This window comes from Anopheles gambiae, chromosome X (genome assembly GCF_943734735.2).
Source record: "Anopheles gambiae chromosome X, idAnoGambNW_F1_1, whole genome shotgun sequence".
Classification (NCBI taxonomy): domain Eukaryota; kingdom Metazoa; phylum Arthropoda; class Insecta; order Diptera; family Culicidae; genus Anopheles; species Anopheles gambiae.
The window spans coordinates 1,896,665-1,912,989 of record NC_064600.1 but is presented as its reverse complement, the minus strand read 5'-3'; the positions used below and the strand labels follow the sequence as shown (position 1 = coordinate 1,912,989).

At 48.5% G+C, this 16,325-nt stretch overlaps 1 protein-coding gene across 3 annotated transcripts in view; it reads left to right on the top strand.

Annotated features, from left to right (window-relative positions):
- The first annotated feature begins 2,886 nt into the window (after positions 1 to 2,886).
- The window catches only part of LOC1272153 (transcriptional regulator ovo), a 32,751-nt gene continuing 19,312 nt past the window's right edge, over positions 2,887 to 16,325 (top strand). For 2 of the 3 annotated variants that reach the window (XM_061646151.1, XM_061646143.1), the window contains exons 1-2: positions 2,887 to 3,114; positions 4,306 to 5,248. In XM_061646151.1, the coding sequence (XP_061502135.1) occupies positions 5,038 to 5,248 (211 nt within the window). In that variant the 5' untranslated portion in view covers positions 2,887 to 3,114; positions 4,306 to 5,037. The remainder of the gene's footprint in view (positions 3,115 to 4,305; positions 5,249 to 16,325) is intronic. The other variant, XM_061646148.1, reaches the window with a different exon arrangement.

Here is a 16,325-nt window from a genome sequence, read left to right as displayed (position 1 = left end):
GTGCATCATCGCGAGTCATCGGCAGCGGCCGCGGCGACGAAGAATCCGCAAATTCCCCTGCCCCCTCCGGACGGCCACAACCACCACACAATGTCAACCAGTGTGGCATCGTGTCGCTGCAGAAATGTAAAACCTGTTCCGTCTGCCAGGGCACACAAACACACGCACACACACACACACATACATGCCGGCACGCAACGGCAAACACGGCCGACCACGGGGGACCACTTAGCCTTAGCCTTCAAACGGCAAAAGGCCACGCGGGCCCCTTGCGAGCGCGTCGGTGTGTGGGGAGCGTGTGTGCGCGTGCAACAGCAAACCGACCCGCACTTGCGCTCACACCCCACGCACACACAGGCAGCGAGCAACGGGAAAGGAATCGCTCTGTTCCCCGTGGTGCGGTTCGGTAGGTGAAACGGCTCCGGCGGTAAGGTAGGGAGAGCGAGAGAAGATCAACAAAACGGTCCGGTCATACGAGAGTGGACATTGAAAATGGACGGCCCAGCCAACGGTCGCGCTAGAGCTGCATGTGCTTGAGCGAGAGAGAGAGAGAAAGAGAGTACAACGGTGCACAAGAGAGAAGTAGAGAGAGCGTTCTGATCATTTCGAGGGATGAAAACGTCAGCTATTGCGTGAACGACGCACAGCTCGATCGATACTATCCGCCACCTGTACACGCGTACGGTTCTGATCAGTTCTCTCTTTCTTCATTTCTCTCTTTCTTTCTGTCTTTCGCTCTCTTTTTTTCAATTTTTTTTCCTGCTCAGCTCGATTCTTACTCGCCTTGCTACTAGGAAACCTTCGACCGCGTGCTCCTGTGTCAATGAAGGTCCGTTTCGAGCGGTGCAGAGACGCATCCAAAAGTACGCTTTCCTCGAAACCCAATGTGTTGCTGCTCGCTAGAACTGTTTGAATGGACGCATTCACTCGTCCCGCTCTCAAAGAAAGAAACTTAAAACAAAAAGCCCTAATTATACAACACACCACGGGCATGGGCTTGGCGAGAACGAACATGAGTGTGTACCCCCCGCTCTACTGAATGGTGAGCGCTGGGTGCATCTTTTTAATCGACAGTTTTGCCACCTAGATATTTTTTTTTTTTTTTTTTTTTGCAACAAGCATTAGCGCGCGACCCATGCAGGCCCAACATACCGGGGTACGGGGTGCACCATAAACCTAGTGGGCCGCAATGTGTACCCCGTTTGCGGGTGGGCTAAACCCAGAAGCATGAAACGGTGCGCACATTAGTTATGCTGAATGGAAATGATGCGCTGTTTATGATCTGCGCGAACCGGTCCATGATAAACGGGCGGGATGGCAGGGGCAAGGGCTGTGCTGGGTAGGAAAGATTGTTAAGGTAAAAGGCCGAACTTAACCCCGTGTGCTGTTGTAGCCGAGTAGTCGAGCTGCTGCTTTGCCATTTTTTGCTCTATTCTATTCTTCCCCCTGTGCAAAGTTTTGCTGAATTGGAAATTTTTGCTTCGGCTCGCTTTTCACAGGCGCGCACAGGAGGGCAATGGGTAGCGGCGGTAGACTCTGTTCTAAGATTTCACACCTTCTTTTTACCGCCACCATTGGGAGGTATGGGTGCCGGTACGGGAGCCAACTCCGACTGCAGCTACACATGGAACTTTCGGGGTTGGCTAAAAATCCAACATTCTGACAATGGTTAAGACCAAGCGCGATCACCACGTTCTGGGTGATGAATTAAATAATCTGGCAATTGTTTTTTTTTTTTTAATCCAAATCCATTGAATTCTCCATTGCATTTTAAATAAACCCCCACATCCCAATACGTCCCAAGGCTGTCAGATCTTCCCTTCGGAGCAGCAAAATTTGCCGAAATACGCAAGCCCAATGAATTACCCGATGTTTGATTGAACACCTGCTGGAAAACATGTTTCGAGCAATTAAAGCACCCAAGTTGGGCTGAGTTGTTTTGAAATACAGATTTGTTTTTCTTTTTCCCGGAAAGTCTGGTGCATCGATTGGGGGGTGGGTGCACGGGGTGAGAAGTTTTGTTGGGAGAATTTTACCAGGAAGTGACTGTTGATCGCAACCGCTGATGTGTCCGCTAGAGCAGACGGTACGCTAGAGGAGAGCCTAAAACCAGAAATGTACTAACTGCCGTGGGCAAGCCACTACGATTTAAACGTCACTCGCTGACGACAGAAACAAGTGTATAGGAGCTGTGTGTTTGTGTGTGTGTGCCTGCAGGAAAACGAGGGGAACGAAGCGAACGAAACGCAAAGCATCCATGCTTGGTGTGCGTGCGTCCATGTATCCATTGTTTCACGCGCTTAGTGTTACGGCAGCTCTTGTTCAGGTGGCTAAAGAAGAGCTCACTTAGTAGCGGCAGAATAGGGGGTAAGTAAAAAAAAATCTACGTACACACACATACACACATGTGTAAAGATGAACCACGATGCTGGCTTAGTATCGACGCGTCCGCACATGCGTGTATCTACCATGGCTAGCAAAAAGGCGCACCTTACTAAGCGTGCGAATGCAACAGCGCGAAAGCCCTCTCCCACGGGTGAGAGGGAGTGAGAGAAGAAACGAGCGGGAGAAGGATTATTCGGTTTTTTTGTGAGCGGGTGCACGCAGTGTGAGCAAGCGGTGCGGGGATTTTCTGCGCTGGCTTCCGTTCTAGGTGGCGTGCGAGAGCGAGACACCCGCACCCGTGCGTCCGCTGTGGCGGAATGTGTCGACGGCAAAGAGCGAGCGAGAGCGTGCAGGCGTGCGAGCGAGAGCGCGCGCGCGCGCGCGCGAGAGAGCGAGCAGCAGCGAACGATCGTGCAGGCCGATCGTACGCCCGAGTGCGAGCGAGCAAGGAGCGCACGCAGCAACGGAGCAGCAGGCTGGCGGCTTGGCGAGCGTCGCGTTCGGTCGGTGCGCTTCAGTTGGAGGTAGAACGTTGCAAAGAATTAACGCATCCCATCCGCATCGCTCCCAGGCGGCAGAATCGCTCCCGGGGAGTAACAGGCAGCAGGCAGCAGTGTCACAAGTCAGTAGCAATCGGCAGCAGCAACCGTGTGCGGCGTGCACAGAACGCCCCCAATTGCCCCAGCAACCTCAGTGTGTGTGCTCCCTTTTTGCGGTGCAGTGTGTAAGGTAATGAGCCCGTGTGTGCGCGCAGTACACAAACCGCTTCAACCAACTCTCTTCACCACCAACCAGCCCCGTTCCGTGTGTGTGTGTGTGTGTGTGCGCCCTTTCTGAAAGGGAATCAGCGATCGACCGCGCTGTGTGTGTGTGTATGTGCGTGTTCTGAAGGCTTGCACGAGGCGCCGTCCCTTTGAGCTGGCCAGTTGTGTGCGATCCGTTGTGACATGTGCTTTTTTTTCAAGTGCACTCAATAGCACAACACACACAACAGTTGACCAAAACGACAGTGTGTGTGTGTGTGTGTGGTTGATTAATGTTTTGCAGAACTCTGGACCACCCGGACGGGACCGCTTTTCGGACGAACAGGCAGGACATCGGGGAATGCGTGTGTGTTTTTCGGGGAACAAACAACAAAACAAAAAAACAGTGTTCATCTTCCTGTGTTTGTATGCGGTTTGAGTGTGTGAAAAATAGAACAAAATAAGAACAAAGGGCAGAAATTCCACAGCAACAAAAGTGCTCTCCTATCGAAGTTGTGCGAATTGTTTTTTTTTTTCTATATTAGGCTTACTTATTCAACACGTGTGTGTCTGTGTGTGTATTTGTATGTGTGGGTGAAGAAGCTCCTTCCCCCCCCCCACCGATTCCATACATTCCTTTCTATTTTTTCAACAATAATTGCTTACGCGAAAACAAAAGGAGTTTAAGGACCTTGCAGACGAAGAAGAAGCGCTCTAAAAGCGTGTGTACCGTTGTGTGTGAGCATTGGAATTTATGCGTGTGTGTGTGTGTGTGTGTGTGTGCATGTGTGTTGTCCGATTTGCAAACCAAAAACAAAGCAAAAACCCCCCACAACAATCAACCTACCTTCCACCTACACCACCACACACACACACACAGGCACGCGCCTCCGCCGCACTCATTATGTTGGTGTGTGTGTGTGCTGGTAGTGTGTAGTGGTGTGTGGTGAAGGAAGAGAAAGGATGCGCTACACGGTGTGCCACACAATCAAACGCCTGTTCTTCGTTTCTTGTTTCTTGTTTGTTTGTTTGTTTGCCTTTTCCCTGTCTCCCTGTATGATCCCTTCCTCTGTTTCCCTTCCCCACCTCAACATTCAACTATCAACCGTGGGTGGAGGCGGCGGCGGAGTACGAGCGATACTGAGTTTCTTCTCCTCCCCTGTTCTTCTCTTCACAGTCTTCACAGCGCGCCCAACAAGGATCCCCACCAACAGCAACAGCGTGGCAAATTCAAAGCAAAAAAAAAACACACACACACATCAACCAACAATCGATCCCAAAATTCAATGTGTGTGTGTGAGTGAGTGTGCCGCACGGGATAAGTGTGTGTTTTTTTTTAAACTTGCGCTGCATTGCGCAAATGCTTGCGTGCTGCGCCGTGTGTCCTTCCGCGCGCGCGCACCTGTGTGTGTGAAGGAAGGAAAGCAGGGGGCTTTGTGTGTGCGTGTGTGTGTGTGTGGGTGTAAATGATAAAAAGCACAGCAAGCATCCGCAACAGTGTAAAAATATAACACACCCCAAAAAAAGCAAAAGAAAGATAATTTCCTCAACATTGTGAAAAGTTTCTGTGTGTACGTGCGTGCGTGTGTGTGTATGCAGTTTTTTAATGTGTAGTTGCCCCCCACCATCGTCGGTGTGTTGGGAAAAATCTGGGCTAAAAGGACAGAGAGCGTGTGAGGGGTAGGTGAGCGGGCCTGCCCGAGGGAACTGTTTTTTTTTTTGCTGGTTTTTCCGGCTCTCTCGCCTCTCCAGTGCAGATACATTTTCCACCGAAGCAAGGGCTGCGGGAGCTCTGCTTTGGCGTGCTGGATGCGCCCCTAACCATTATCGAGTTTGTGTGTGAGCGAGAGAGAGAGAGATAGAGAGAGAAAGAGAGTTGTGAGAGCAGCAGCAAACAACAGGCAACAGCATGCCGAAGATCTTCCTGATCAAGAACCGGCTGCACCAGCAGCAGCTGCGGCTGGTGGAGGAGGCGCAGAAAAACACCCACTCGGGGCCGGGCGGCGGCGGCGGCAGCAGCGTGGTCGACGATGCGGTCGGTAGCGGCGGCGGCAGCGAGGTCGGCAGCAACGAGCCACTGTCGCTGGTGTCTCGGAAGCGCGAGCACGACGATTCGGCCGGTAAGTGTTGTCTGTTTTTTTTAACCTTTTCCCAGCTTGTTTGGCCTTTTTCATGAAAGGGGAAAGGGGGAAGGGCATTGCACATTTAGGAAATATTACAAGAAATGCAAAAATAATGCAGAATGAGTTTGGGTCTCATGGGGATTCGTTCGCTGCAGAGTATAAGGAACGGCGGGGCAAGAAGGTCTACGCATTAGGTCTTATTGTTTTATTGTAAAATTTTATTTATTTTTTCCCATTTTCAACACGAAGGAAAATGATTTTGCAATTGCAAATTATGTACACGAAGTGTAAAGTGCATGCTCTAGAAAGCTCTTTCGTCTAGCTAGTTAGATCGAAATGGTTGTTCCAACAAGGCATTCTCTGCAAAAACAAATCATTTTGTCTTTGAACTCATCTTCTGACGAACATTTGAATGCGTGGAGTTGAAATATTGCGGCAAACTACCAAAGTAAATGCCATCCTTCTCTGGGTTTGTCAAACGATGGACATAGTTTGATACCTTATTCTGTATGTATTTATTTTTCCATTAAAAAAAAAGATTTCAATGCGAAAATACGGCCCAAACGCATATTAAAGTATTTGCCGAGCTGACGCTGGTGGTTTGATTCAAATTTCGAACGTACCGCAATCGAACGGTTCCGTCGTGCCCCGTCATCTCGTTTGTTTTTTTTTTTTGGAATGGAAGTTCCAATTGCTTTCTGTATCGTTTTGATTAGTTGGCAAAATTCCAATTGGAAGTATGGAAGCAAACACAGTAATAGCGTGTATTTGTGTGCCAGTTAGTCGAAGCAACTGATCTTCACCTTCCCACCTTCAGAACCACCCCTTCTTTTGCTTCTTTTGCGAGAAGGTGGTGGTCCCCCGTACCTTGTGCGTTTGATGTTGTCGTATGGCTTTTGCTTTTGTTCCGCCCCGATAAGGTCTAGTTAGAATTTCTCCTCGAAACCCCAATCCCAATACGAACTACCTTCTCACCATCGCTTGGCTGCCCTTCGCTGGGGCTACAGAACACAAAACAAAAACAGAAACACGCACTAAGAGGGGCAAACAAAAAAAAGCCCCCAGAGTCTAGCTCCACATCAACATCAATATGCAACGCAAGCAGAAGCACCGTTCGTTCGCGATGAATTCGTTTAATTCCTCTAGTCACCACACATACACACATACACACACACAAACACACCCTCCTGGATGGCGCATCTTAATCGCGACCACACAGCGTCCTCCTTCTCCTTCTTTCGTCGCTCCCTGCACGTTTCTCGGCAGGAATAAATTCACGCGCTCAGGCAGCTCCCCTCCCCCCCGCCCCCCCCCCCCCCCACGCTTTTTTCCGCCGTCCTCGGCACTGCGACGGCGAATAAGGTTGGTGTGTGGTGCACTCGATGTTATGAAATTGTCTTCCACGGAAACGAGATGCGGGGGGCAATGGGTGGGAGCGAGTGGCGGTTGGAAAGGGCGTCGATGCGACCAGATCCAGAAACATATTCTTCTGTGTTCGCCGCCGCCGCCTCACCGTCCGAAACTGTTCGAGAAGACGCTCTGTGTGTGTGTGTGTGTGTGATCATTGAAAATTCAGCACGGAACGAAGCGCCGATAGTGGGGGGGGGGGGGAGGGGGGGGGGGAGTGTGGGGAGGCTCGCGCGCCTACCGTTTCGATGCAATTTTAGCATAATCTGAATACACGTGGTTCAGTGTCCTCGGGCCTCTCCCTCCGCCCCCCCCCCCCCCACCCCCCCTCATACGCCCTGCTCAATTAAAGCTTCTCGAAAAATGCGCGGCACTGTGTCCGTTGCTGACTTTTGCTCTCGTTGCGCTTTTATAGGCTAGAAGGGGGAGGTGTGGGGGGGGGGGGGGGGGCAGGGCATGAGGAGGCTGGAGAAGAGATACGGAAGCGGCACCGGGGTAAAACAGGAATTGTGGAAAGTGTCTTTTTGTTGCTGTTGTTGTTGCTGGTTTCTTCGTTTTAGGTCATGTAACAACCGTTGGTCAGAATTTGTGTGTGTGTGTGTGTGTGTGTGTGTGTGTGTGTGTGTGTGTGTGTGTGTGATCGCTTTAAAATCGAACTTCAACTGATTTATGTATTTATTAATTTATATTAATGTATGAAATTGTACACAAAATAGCAAATCAAAAATGCATCACTTGCGAAGGGAAAACGGCGGAAATCAGCAGCGCCCCCCGAATTCATGTCATTTTCTTTACAATGTAAATGCCGTGGTTCCTTTTCTCTGTATGTGTGTGTGTGTGTGTGTGTGTGTGTGTCTTTGTGGCGTTGATGTTGATGAAAAATGCATTTCCTGTCCTCGCGGATTCTGACTTCCAATTGGAATTGAATTGCGTTCGAAGCGCGCAAAGGTGCGGAACTGCTCATAGACAGAGTTGTCCACTTGGCCTTCTCTTTCTCTCTTGTTCCTTTTTTTTTTGTTTCCTTTCGTTCGGAGCGTGTTCTCAATCTCTCTCTCTCTCTCTCTCTCCTGCTTGCCAATCACCTGCCTGCTGTGTCCTGTTGTTGTTTTAAATTCGCTCAGTTCGGCGATCTGTCCTGCATTTTCCTGCGCCGAACATGCATTTGACTTGCACGCCGAAGCAAAGAGCAAAAAAAAAAACACACACACACACACACATGCACAGCAGCCTAGTTTGGTTCATTGTGCGACGATTGCACAATCTTGCGCGTTGTTTTTTTTTTTTTTTTTTTGAAAAATGCATTTGCGCTTCGGAATAAGAAATCGTGTTTTTGTATGCATTTTGTAACAATAGTAATGTTGCGCCCCGCTGACACGTAGACATGTACTACACACACATATACACGCACAATAAATTTAATCAGAAATTTAACTTATGTGCAGTTTGTATGTGTGTGTGTGTGTGTGTGTGTGTGCGTTCTTTTCTGTTGGTTTTAAAAAAGCAAAAAAAAAACACTGAAGAGGAATTTCCATTTCAAATCGAGCGCCGCCGGTGTCGTTGTTGTTCTTTTTTTTCTTCTGTTCGTTGTTTTGTCGTGTGTAATGGGATGCTGCACAACGCATGGGGGATGCATTTTTCTCCTTGCCGTCAGAGCCGGACGAATGGTCGGACGGAAGGGGAGAGAGAGAGAGAGAGACAGAGACCCCGTTACAGCGCTGAGCGCTTGAAAAGATGCATGCGAAATTAGCTCGCCACCAATTCCGTTAGATAATCCGTTTCGTGTGCTGCGGTAATGCATTCTGTTTCCGCTTAAAAGCACAGGCGCCCCCATGGGAGCGCACCGCACCGAAAGGGAAACTCCGGTGACGGTGTGCAGTGTGCGCTTTCGGGGCTTTGCTATGTTTTTTTCTATATTTAATGCAATTTAAAGTCACTTTAATAATTGGGCAAACTAATAAGGCGCAATTTGTGAGAATGGTAAAAAAATGGGGAAAAATCGTAAGCAAAGTATGACGAACGCGGCTGTCCTTTTTTTTAGTGACGACATCAACCACTCCTCCCCCCCCCCCCCCACCCACCGGCTGGTCTCCTTGGAGGCAGCTGATTTGTATTACCTTTTTGTGGTTGTTTTTGTTCAACCCATTCGGTTTCCACTTTCGTCGCCAATTGGGTTCAAATTTCCACCTTTTCATGCCACAAACACCCCTTGTGTGTGTGTGTGTGTGTCGTGTGCGAATTTCGCCGCGCGTCAGCAAATAATTGCCCACCAGCGACAGAAAGGCAGCAGCATTGTGGGTTTCGGGTTCGTCGCCAGCGTGGAGCCGTCGTTAAAAAGGGTTTGTTCGATTTCCTTATTTTCGCGGGGGGATTTTTTTTTTTGTTTTTTGGTTCCTTCTGCCAGCCCAATGCAAACGCTCCAATATTTCGGTCGCGCGTTTCCAATTCGATTCCCCCCTCCTCCCATTGCATTGCTTAGGGTCAGCTCGCTTCATGCGCGTGCGTGGTGATTGGGGCGGGAGCTGGAAGCGGGTTAGGAACGTTTTTCTTCCTTTTGGTGCGTTTATTTGGTGCGTGGTAGCGCGCGAGAACCTTTGCATAGTTGATGGCGATGCGTCAGCAAAAAATTGCCCACCTTTGTGCGGAGCTGTGTTGAATTTATTTTCGCTGTTGCGTTCAACTTTTTACACAAACGTGGTGTGTGTGTGTGTGTATATATATATTTTTTTTAAAATTCGTTGTTTCTATCAATGCATGCAGTGGAAAAACAAATTTCCTTCATTGCGTATGTGTGTGTTGTGTTCTACTTGTGCCAGCGGTGGAAAAAGTGCCAATTCCATCAATTTTGCTTTCTTTCTTTCCGTACGCTTCTTTAAGCCTTTCTGTGTTTAACCTTCGAAATCGGTAGAATATCGTGTGTGTGTGTGTGTGTCTCGTTTATTTATTTTAAATCCGCCAATCTCAGCTCTCCCTTCTTACCCACGCGCGCAGGTCACCTGCTTTGGATAATGTTCTGATCTACTTTCTCGCACACACACACACACACACACACACACACACATACACGCGCGCACACACACACACACACATACACACGCACACACACACACACACACACACACGCACACACACACACACACACACACACACACACACACACACACACACACACACACACACACACACACACACACACACACACACACACACACAAACACACACACACACACACACACACACACACACACCAAAGAGATACACCGACCGAGATGTATATGCATCTCATCCATCGTCCATTTGGTCCGTTTCGTCGCTCAGGGTCTCCTCCTTCGCCGACGCGCGCTTACAGCTATTTTCGCTTTTTCGTGGTCGAGGTGAACCCCTTCTACGCACAGCATCTCAGCATCGGCGCGCGGCTAGACTAAGGAGACACAATGCACACACGCCAAACCGTGTGCCCCTGGCAAATCACGCCCCCCTCCCCCCCCCCCCCTTTGCCCTGCTTCAAGATGAATGTATTTTGCGTGCGGTGGCCCTGCCTGCTGCTACTGGCTTGATCTTGATCGTTTCGACGGGTGAGGGTTATTATATCATTTCCCTCACGAACTCGCCAACACACACACACATACACCGACACAAGTACAGGTGTAGAGAGCACCGTTGAGAATTCGCTCACAAACCCCCCCCCCCCGCCCCGCCCCCTCCTACTCACCACTACCCTCCCGGTTTGCCTCGTATTACTTCTTCCTCGCTCGGTGCGCCCGTTCGTCGCTTACGCGTCGATTGAAGTCTTTCGTATTTACAGCGCGCGCGCGCGCCTATGAATCTCGTGCTGACTTTGTGGCGGGCTTTGAAGGAAGTGAAGCAGTGTCGCTTGGTGGGGTGGTGGGTGGTGGGAGGGGAGGGAGTTTGTGAGGGTCGCCAACTGTCACTTGGAAGGAAGAAAGAGCCAAAAGAGTGCGACACAGACGCGGGGTTGAAGAAGCAAAAAAAAAAAAAAACGCCGCCCGTGGAGAGGGAAAAGGGGGCAACAAGGCCTTGGTCTTGGCATAGATTCTGGCGGCGTGTGTGTGTGTGTTTTTTTGACGGACAAAACAGTTCGGTACACTACAACAGCGCACCTTATTGCACACACTTTGCTGTGTGCGTTTGCGGTGATAGTTTTATGAAGCTTTTTTTTTTGGTTTTGGTACGAGCAGGTGGTGGGGTGGTACGAGAGCTGTACGGTATGTTTATTTATGCGTTAACTGTTTTTGTTTTGTTTCGGGGGGATTTTATTATTTTCGCGAATCTTTCGGTTCCGTTCGTGTTGTGCTTCAAATGGAAGAATTTTAGGACTTTATTATAAACATCGAACAAATCTCTTTTTGAAGCCGGCTATGTGAACTTTAATGTTATTAAAACGCTTTTTTCAGTTGACTTTTTCTCCCCTCCCGCCAACCCTAGAACCAGCTCTCTAGCGATCGATTAAACACATCCAACCTGAGCATCCGTGTATCCGTGTGTGTGTGTGTGTATGTGTTTGCCATGAGCGGCTGAACAGTTTTAGGTCAGGGTTAACGACTCGCTGCCGCTGTTTTTAGCGTATTCATGGTTATATATACATATGTTTGTGTGTGTATGTGTGTGCTGCGTTTGCTTGCGAGACAAGGACCAGCTTCCGATCCGTTCCCCAGAGGGGCCAGGCAGGGCAGAGCGACAACATGCACACAGTTAATCGGCAACTAGGCGGCCCTCCTTCCCTTGCTGCTCTCCAGGACACTATCGACAAGTGTCTCTTAAGCGACACCTTGATAGAGGTAGCGAGAGAGAGAGAGAGAGCGGTAGAGCGAGGCGACAGATTTGCATGCGTTTGCCTTGTGGCTGGCTGGTTAGTTAAAACTGTTTGCTTTTGCGCTTGGCTGTGGCTTGCTGGAGTGGGGCCCTTGTTCCTTCGACTCCCCTCATTCCCCCCCTCCCTCCCTTCCCTTGAACACTGTTTGAAGAGGGCGCCGAGAGAGCGGGCGGCTCGAGAAACGGCGCGAACCGGTACAAAATCTGCATAATCTCATAAGCAAACTGCTGGCCGATCGAGCGTAAAAATTCTCCAAAGCTTCTTTCCTCGGTCGTGCGGTGCGTGCGTGTGTGTGTGTGTGTGTGCGTTTGAGCAAGGAAACTCGATTGATTTATTGGATTTGTTTGAAAAGCTTTAAAAAATGTTTCCACTTTGTGCAGTTGGTTTTATGAGTGCTTTCGTTTACTCCAAGGAAATGGGAAGCGTGATGGTATCTTTCTCTCTCTCTCTCTCTCTCTCTCTCTCTCTCGCTCTCTCTGCCTCTCGCGCATAAATTTAGTGTAATTTGCAGTATTAAACCAAATTGTCTATGCTAATTCCATCCTCGCGGCTTTGCGTTATGCACACACCAACACACACACACACACGCAGAGATGCCGAGGGCCAAGAAAACCCGGATCGGCGAGACCGGTTCGCGACACGTCCGCAGCCCGGTAGGAGCGGGGTGGCGGGCGGACGGTCACAACGAGCTCGCGCCCCGAAAATCTAGGTCAAGTTTGGTGTCCTCGCCTACGCGCCTACACTCACGGCAGCGGGCTGTGCTGCCAGTGTGCGGATTTTGTGCGTGCGTGTGTGTGTGTTGCGTGCTCAACACGCTGGCGGCTGGCGGCACGCGCCCGCTCGCTTCTGGTGTGTGTAGTGTACCGGGCGTAGTGCGAAGGGCATGCGCACATTGCGGCGGCTGCTGAGGAGGAAGGCTGCGCGAGAGAGGGTGAAAGGGTTTAATGTTTGTCACCTTCCAAGTCTGACCCACACACACACACACACAGACGACCGAGTGGATGCATGGAGTGCAATGAAGGAGGTAGGAGTCGCAGCAAACGCAAAAACAATCAGCAAGGAAGGGAACGTGTGGAAGGTTGGCGTGGATTTGTGAGTGTTTTTTTTTTGTTGTTGTTGTCATCAGGGCTAGCAGGTTTGTGTGTGTGTGTGTGTGCCGTGGGATGCTCTTGGGCATCCCCCCCTCCCCCCGCGCGCATCAACAAAAGGCGTGCGTTTTTTGCAAACAAAAGGGAAGGGAAAGTGCTGAAATTTCGAACGAGAGCTGCAAAGGTGTTGCGCACTAACACAGGCAATTTCAAACCCCAAACTGACACCGCTGACAAAACGGCTAATTATTTGGCAAGCGAGTGGCCAAAAGGCCCTATTCAAAAGTGTGATGAGCGCTAGCTGTTGCATAATAACGATCAGCTCCTGCTTTTTTGCGCCTTTCTCCGCCAAAAAAAAAAAAAAAATGTGCCGTTTAGTATCCCGTTCAATCCTTTATGTCTGCTGACGGACGGGCCTCCCTGCCCTACTCACAGCAAGGTCTTTTATTTCCTCATTTAGTCGGCGTGATTTTTTTGTTATTTTTTTTTGTTCGTTGTTGGCTGTTTCTATATATTTGCAAATTATTATTATTATTATTATTATTATTATTATTATTATTATTATTATAATTATTATTTTTATTATTATTATGATTATTATTATTATTATTTTTATTATTTATTATTATTATTATTATTATTATTACTATTATTATTATTCTTATTATTACTATTATTATTATTATTAATATTATTATTATTATTTATTATTATTATTATTATTATTATTATTATTATTATTATTATTATTATTATTATTATTACTATTATTATTATTAATGCTATATTCCACTCGCGTCATCATTCCGTTACTCTACTGTGTTGATTGAGGGGGTACGCCCCCCCCCCCCCCTTCCTCACATGACGCAGTGATGGGGAGAGGAGGGAGCCTTCGTCTTTAGGTCAAGGATTCGTTCGCCTTTTGAAAAAAAAAAAAAAAGGAGGCAGTTGTTGCTTAGTTAGTAGCGGCTGCTGCTGCTGTTGCTGCTGTGGCCGTGAAAACGTGAATTAATCAGAAAGGGAGAGGAGGAGAGAGAGAGAGAGAGAGAGACAGAAGAGAGGAGAGGCTTTGACGATACAGTTTATGACAATTTTGGGTTCATTTTTATGTTTACTGCTTTGGTTTTGTTTTACTCTCGGGAGAGGAGTCAATGTGTTTGAAAGACTTTTTTTTTGTTCGCTTTGTTTGTACGTTTTAATTAACGAGTGCTTGAAGTTAGTTACAATAATGGAATTGGTACAAAATATTGTTCTTAAACACTTTCACACAGTACAACACTTGAATGTGTGCCAAAGAAACCTTTGCTTGGAGAGCAACATTATGCTTAAATGTCATGATTATGCAAATTAATTAAATTATTAACAGCTTTCAAAACGTTCCATTTTCCATGAGACGCTTCTAAACATTTTGCACAAATTCTGCTTTAACTTGCATTTGTTTTATTTTATTTTATTTTATTTTATTTTTTTGTTTTAACGGATGCTTTTCGATCCCTTTTCCATCCCAAGAAGGTTACCCTTTACACTGCCTGGTTACATAAAACTCTCCAGCAGAAGAAAGGCCGTGAACGAAAAAAAAAAAACGCGCCGGAAAAGGTAAATTTAGCGTTTTACTCCATTTCGATCTCTTTCCTTCGTTACAAAACCCCAATGGCTGGCTTTTTTTTGCTAAGAACCTTGCCGATGAGCGTGCGCCTGATCCCTCGCTACCACCCTCCACCTTTGCCTCCACCCCCCCGCACAACAACATTACCTTCGCAAACGAGTTGTTGCTTTTTCCGTATGCTTCTTCTCGCGCATCTTTCTCTCCTCCGTTTTGCCTGTTTTTTTGTTGTTGTTGTTGTTGTTGGTTTGCTTCTTCTCGCTGTGGTGGGGTACCGCTTTGAAAAATGTTCCGTAACGGAAATGTTCGCTCGCGCGCTTATTATGTCGCCGGCCGAACGTATGGTCGATGAGCGAGAGAGAGAGAGAGAGAGCGGATAGGAAGAAAAAGAAAAAAAATCCGCCGACCCTCACCTTCAACCCACGATCGCGCCCCCTTCACCCACCCACCCACCCCATCAAGATGCTTTTGCGATATTTATTCACGCGGGGGGGAAGAAGGCACAAAATTAAAGCACAAATGAAGAGAAAAGGAAACAACATGAGAGCGAGAGAGAGACAAGAAAAGGCAGAAAAGGAAGAGACGAAGGAAAAAAAGCGCACGCCGAGCCCGCTCGCAAACGGTACACCCGGGGTCTATACATCCACCTCCTTCTCCCCCCCCCCCCCCACTTCTATCCGAAGAAACCGCTCGCGAAGACATACACACACACACACACATGAACGCTGGCTCTCCTGCGCGCGCTCCCCGCAAGGTCAATATCTTCTAAAAGTTTGACCTTGATAAAACCTGATTTTGCTCTCATCTTGGCGCTGGCCCTGTGTGGCGGAAGGGCGGGCGCGGACGGCGGCATTGTTGTAATGTTGTGCTGCAATGCTTGTTTCCCTGTGCGAGCCACCCCTCCTCTTTCTCTCTCTCTCTCTGGGGATACAACATTTGTCGCTTCGGCTCTCTGTTCACCATTGTTGCGACGTCTTTTCGCGAATCATCGCGTGTCGTGCTCTGGAGTGTGGGGTGGAGAGGGGGGAGGGAGGGGGGGGGGGAGGGAGGAAGTTATGCTGCTATTTTGAGCAAGGAAAGAAGGAACGACCCAAGCACGACCCAGACGCACGGCGCAGCGAGCGAATTTTGCTTCCTCCTGCGCGTCGTCGTCGGGCAGCGGTTTTATTTGTTTTCCTTTTTTTTTGCGCTATTTTTTGTGCGAGATCCTTTGTAAATTAAAATGGTAACGCTTTTGTTTAAACGCGTTTTACTCCACCACGTACGTCGTTACACCACCCAAAATCAATCACATCGGGGCAGAGTAAGCCGGATAAAACGGTTGGCACTTTATTTAATAATAAAGTGCAATAAACTCGCTAAACGTTACCCACTATATTTGAGCAAAAGCTAGCAAAGGTTGCAAGTGCATGTTAAAAAGGCATAACAAACGAACGGGCTTTGGCCAAGATGTGTAATAAATGCTCTGCGCTTTCCTCGCTTGATCGCCCGTTGAAGTCTTTCGTGCTTTTTTGTACTCTCGCGCGGTACAAAGCGATCGCGCTGCTGCTGCTGCTGCCCGTTTTATTATTCCCCCTTTGCTTTGTTGCGTTCTGTTCGCACACTCATCCATACCGACACACACACACACACACACACACACACACACACAGACACAGAGGAAGGAAAAAAATAAATACGAAGGATACGGAGAGAAGAAACAGGACACAAATATAACTTTTTCAGGCGCTTTTTTGTCTCCTTTTTTGCTCTCTTTCTCTCTCTCTCTCTCTCCCCTCTCCTATCTACTCTCTTTGCTCTTCTCCTTCGTCGGCGGGACTTATATTTTCAAGTTATGCATCTTCCCATCCCCCACCCTCCCGCTCCATGTCCATCCGACTCGATGCGCGGGGTTTTGGTAGCGATTCCGCTTGGGCCGCGTTTCTTTAGCCCATCGATTGTTTCCTTTGTCGGAGCTTCTTGCTCTTCGCTGCGGTGCCTTCTTCTCTATGCTCCGCCATCCACACATTCACAGTGTAGCGAGATTTATGCTGGTGGGAACAAGAGAAAGAAGACTAAACCACCAGCCACACACACACACACACGCGCACGCAAACAGCTACAAAAATAGACTCAAGCGCGCGAAGAGGCAACAAGCACAGCGCG